The sequence below is a fragment of the Morone saxatilis genome, unplaced genomic scaffold (genome assembly GCF_004916995.1).
Source record: "Morone saxatilis isolate NCDOM2014 unplaced genomic scaffold, NCSU_SB_2.0 Contig19, whole genome shotgun sequence".
NCBI classification, from domain to species: domain Eukaryota; kingdom Metazoa; phylum Chordata; class Actinopteri; family Moronidae; genus Morone; species Morone saxatilis.
Window position 1 is genome coordinate 22,737,506 of NW_023339751.1, and position 5,209 is coordinate 22,742,714.

Below are 5,209 nucleotides of genomic sequence, written 5' to 3' on the forward strand. Positions count from 1 at the left end.
CAACACCCACCATACCCTGCCGCCCCATCCCCAGCCGTTTCGTTGTGAATAGGAGCAATTTTCTAAGAGCTATGAAATCACGTAATAGGTCCTAATATGCAGCTGCTTGGCACAGTGAGGCAGCCTCTTTTAACGCGGAAGTCAAACACAATATGTGTTTTGGCTGGAGAATGACTGAATACAGGCCAGATTTATTCAGATGAAAATCCACACAACTGTCACCGTTACAAAGACAAACTATTTGCTCTATCTTTTGACATGTGGTGCCCTATTTCAAAATCTGTCTTCACTAAAGTGGTCATAGCAAAGCATTCAACCTGCAAGAAAAATCATTTTCGGAAAATTGAATGGTGGGCCAAACCATTTGAAACATATTTGTAGTGTTTGGAAACATATTTGTGATAAAAGCTCGAGCAGCGGCAGTGCTATTCCAGTTACATTATCTGTGGCCTGGTTCATAGATTTATACAGATGTGATCATTCTCAAAACAACAAAACACATGTCCTCTTCAATTAATATGTTGTCACAATTAAGATCATATTGGTATTCATAGGCAGATGTGTTGCATCTGATACATCTTCTTGACAATGTACTGTATGCTCCTGAATTTACTAGTGCCCTTGCATATACTAAGATTCAAGGTTAATTCACTTAACATGGAAGTGTCTGATTGCTTTAATTCTGATTATGTTACAGGAGGCTAGTATAAATTAAAAACTCAAGCTGGGTTTATATCACTTTTTAGGCTTGTCTATTATCTTGACATTTGATCAGTTTTTAGATGAAAAATTTAAAATGTTGAGATAAAAATGCTTTTAGTGTCATACTTAATGGCAGAGGAAAATAAAACCAATAATAAGGTATTAATAACAGACATTGCGTGTAATTATGTTTAATTTAGAAGAACATTCTATATCAAAAACACTACAAATTCAGCTAAGTGGTCAGTTTTTGATGTTGATGTTACACCATTGGTGGGTTGAGTGTTAGAGTTTCCCCATCACTGTTGGGCAGTGAGGTATTACTAGTAATATTAACAATATTACAGTTACCCCACAAAACAATAATTAGTCACAACCTTACTTTTGTTGAATTCAATCAATTTAACTGTTTAAAGACAATGTCAAATTATTGGACTTCACTAAAACGTATGTAATAAAGTTAATATCAATAATCATTATTGTGATTAATATATAAATCAAATAGACAGCATAGACCTCTGACCTGTATCTACAGCATTCCATATAAGAATATCATTGTTGTTACTATTATTAGAATTAAATAAACAGTATAGACCTCTGACCTGTATCTACAGGACTGACCTATATAGCAATATCATTGTTGTTATTATTATTAGAATCAAATAACCAGTACAGGACCTTTATACAGCACTGACCTCTGTGCTGTATATGTCCTGTCCTCTGTAGCTTAGTATTATTTTGGAGCTATTGTCGGTAGAATTGTATGAAATGTTACACACGCTTTATGTACAACATTCCAAAAATCAGCATTGAAGAGTTATGGCCCGGTAATCAGACCAAACCAAGAGTTTGGCAACTAATTACAGACAAAAAATATTTGATGCCCCATCGATGTCTTGTTCATGAGTTATTAGCCAAAATGTAAATATGCTTAATGATGACCACATTGTGGCGCTATTGTTCTGAAGAAAATCACACATCACTGTTGACTGCGTGTATTGGTAGCATTTGAATGAAGACTAGATTTTAGTTGATTTTGCATATGTCGAAAAAATTGAGTGATGGTCTTTTGTCACTATTCAGTGGATGTTTGAAAAAAGAAAATCAGCTCTGTAGGACATACAGGAGATTTATTAAGTACAACTACAATATTTGTCAGCATATATGCTGCCGCATTAGGTCTGGAATCAAAGCTTTATAGGGAAGTGTGGACAGTCCTCAAGCCTTAGTTGCACAATAACATACACAGCCCAGCCATATATACTAGGTTTCCAACTAATCTTGTTACTGCCAGGTAAATTGTATATGTCCTCAAACTCCATGCCACACAGGATTTTTTCCATTAGAAATCTGTCACTTGGTCCAAGCCAAGATTCTAGAGATACATAAGTAATGTCACAGAGCCCAGAAAACATTATACAACTGTTTCACAGTTAGCCAGAGTACACTGTGGCTAGTAAACTGACCTTGCAAGGTGCTCCTTAAAAAAATAATATGTGGGAAAATGTTGGGAAAACTCCAACAATGTATTAATTACTTTAAAATTTTTGGTTTTCAGGCATCTGCTACTGAGTCACTTTGGAGGAATTAGTCAAATGTTTTTAATGTCATAATTTGGATACAAAGACATCTGATGCACAAATATGGATGAGCTAACTTGTGTCTAGAGGTAGATAGGTACAGTAGTAAATGCAAGGATCCTCCATGTATGAAATCCAGCTACAGACATTTTATTACCTCTATCTTGAACTCACTCTTTTTCATTCAAGTTTGACAGCTAATTTGCAAAAGCTATAGTCCTCCAGTCCCTATGACATAGTTCCTACAACATTTTTAAAAAGCATACTCCCTGTCTTAGGTCCTAGCCTGCTCTCTATCATCAATTCCTCTCTCACATCAGGGTCCGTACCTGACCTCTTTAAAATTGCCAGTGTTCAGCCACTTCTTAAAAAACCCTCTCTCAATCCAGACCAGTTAGAAAGCTATAGACCTATCTCCAAACTTCCCTTTTTATCTAAAATACTTGAAAATATTGTTGCGGAAGAAGGTCATAAAATCTTTGACAAATTCCAATCTGGTTTTCGCCAAAAGCACAGCACCGAGACAGCAACACGCCACAGCATTACTGAGTGTCTAATACATCCTTATGCATGCTGACAAAGGGTGAACGCTTCTTCTTGATCTGACTGCAGCCTTTGATACCATCGATCATGCCATTTTACTGGACAGATTACAGAACTGGGTTGGCATTTCTGGTTTATGGTTAAACTGGTTCCATTCATATTTGCATTAATAATCATGTTTCCTCTTCCGCTCCCCTGCTATGTGGTGTCCCTCAGGGGTCGGTTCTTGGTCCAGTTCTGTTCTCCCTGTAAACATACTTTTTGATATTTAAGGTGGATCTAAAATCTCTACTTCTTACTCTTGTGATCAAAAATATTCATCTGAAACTCAATTCTGAGGAAGTTCTGTTAATAATTTTAAAAGTCCATTTAGGAGGATCTATTGTCAGAAATTGATTATAATATTTATAGGTCAATTGGTTAATCACCAAACAATCATTGTGTGTTTATTACCTTAGAATGAGCCATTTTTATCTACAGAGGGAGTGGGTCTTCTTCGACGGAGTCCACCATGTTGAACCACCCTGTTTTTACAGTAGCCCAAAGGAAGGCTGAGCTGTATTCAAATAGTTGCAATCTGCAACTTCACCTTTAGACACCAATAAATCCTACACACTGGTCCTTTAAAACAATGAAGAAATGAACTGTAGAGATTACATCCATTGTGAACTATGCATGTGAACTATTTCCTTTTAACTGAACTTTGAGCGAGCTCTTCTTTAGTCTGAACCTGCACAACACTGCCTTTGGGAACTATATACAATGCACACTAGAATCAAACAGTAATGGATCATATAGTGTTGGGATTTTTGCAGTGGATGAAAGGACTCCTCATTGATTTATGATCTTTAATACTAAACCACCCAACAAACCGTCAGCCTGCCTTTAAGATGAGGTTTTAAGATATGGTGAAGGTGAACCCCAACACAGATCAGAAACTTAAGGGTTGATTTGAAGCTTTGTCTTCAAACAGTGCCAGTAAACAAAGCATCACTGTCCAGTGAAGTGATTTACTATTTAGCAGTGATATATAAGAAGCAGAAGTGCCAACATGATATCATCTATGGCTGAAATACGAAAGAGTAATGTTTCTGCAGCTGCCAGAGTCTAAACGAGCTGCATATGATTTAATGCACTTACCAAGGTGCTGCCACACACTTCTTTTAATGGCAAACTTATACACAACAATAAACAGCTAAGAGACTTTGATGACAACAGAGGTGGTGAGAAAAATGAGGACAAACAATAGTTTTATACTGCGTGGGCCTGATCCAATTTGGATGCAAATGCTCAGAGGTTTTCTGCCCAAGTCCTCCATTTATTCTGCATTATGCAAATGTTACAATTAGGCTGCTTATCTCAACAGGATGTGTGATTTCAGAACAATAGGAGATAATGGATACCATCAGGAGCAGGTCTCTTGGGGACAGGGAGTATTTAGATAAAGCTAGCTTTTCCTGATAGGAAATTTCACACTTGCAGTAATAAGAACACAATGTCATTGTACTAATGGGAAAGATTTTTACTACAAGTTTGGCTTTATCTTTGTGCCATTAGGACACTTTCAAAAAACAGTAATTCATAATTTCATGTGGGTGAGGCAGCATAAAATTGTTCATTGTTGCCAATGTGTAGCTTTCCCATAGAGACAAATATTTTAACTTGACATCAAAGTGAAAAACAAGACTTAGAGTCATTGTTACCTGTTGACGGCAGGCATTCATCAATTTAGTCTCAAATAGTATTCATTTCATCATTAAAGAAGCTCATGAAGTCGTTGCTACTGAGGGTTATAGGAATACATGGCTCAATAGAGCTGTGACTCTCTGTCAGCGGCTGTCAGGGAATCAGCAAAGTCTTTAAGATTTATCCTCGCCAATGCTTAAAAATTACATCATATCTGGTCCGTCACATGGATATGCAGATACGTGTCCATGCAACATTTCTGGTCAGAAGGAAAAACACTTCTGAACATCATGCTCATCATTCAACACGTAAAAATCAACAGGTTTCTGGACATGAATAAATGTTACAATGCACAAACGAAAGTGGGAGGCTGTACACAGTCGTTCACACAGTCGAACAAAATTGGAAAAAAAATCCCTTTTGACACAAACATTCAAAATAGATTGAGCGGCTCCAGCTGTTCAACATGAGTGACATGACTGCAGTTTGAAAAGAAGGGAAAGGGAAGGAAAAGGAGAGAGGGAAAAGAGGGAAATTCCTGTGTAGGACGTACAGTACGTTATTAACAGGTCAATCGGAATATCATAATTGTAGGCCTAAATGCAATGGATATTGTACTGATAATATAGTAAAGTTTTTAAAAAAGCAGAAGCAAAACTTACAAACCCACAAAACAAGAGAGAAACGCTGCAAATTCA

The 5,209-nt window shown here is 36.9% G+C and overlaps 1 protein-coding gene across 1 annotated transcript in view; it reads left to right on the top strand.

The window, feature by feature from the left end:
• LOC118329633 (shootin-1-like) overlaps positions 1-2,274 on the top strand; it is a 10,823-nt gene extending 8,549 nt beyond the window's left edge. Inside the window, exon 4 of the mRNA XM_035663863.1 lies at positions 2,261-2,274. Coding sequence (XP_035519756.1) covers positions 2,261-2,274 — 14 coding nt within the window. The remainder of the gene's footprint in view (positions 1-2,260) is intronic.
• The last annotated feature ends 2,935 nt before the right edge of the window (positions 2,275-5,209 follow it).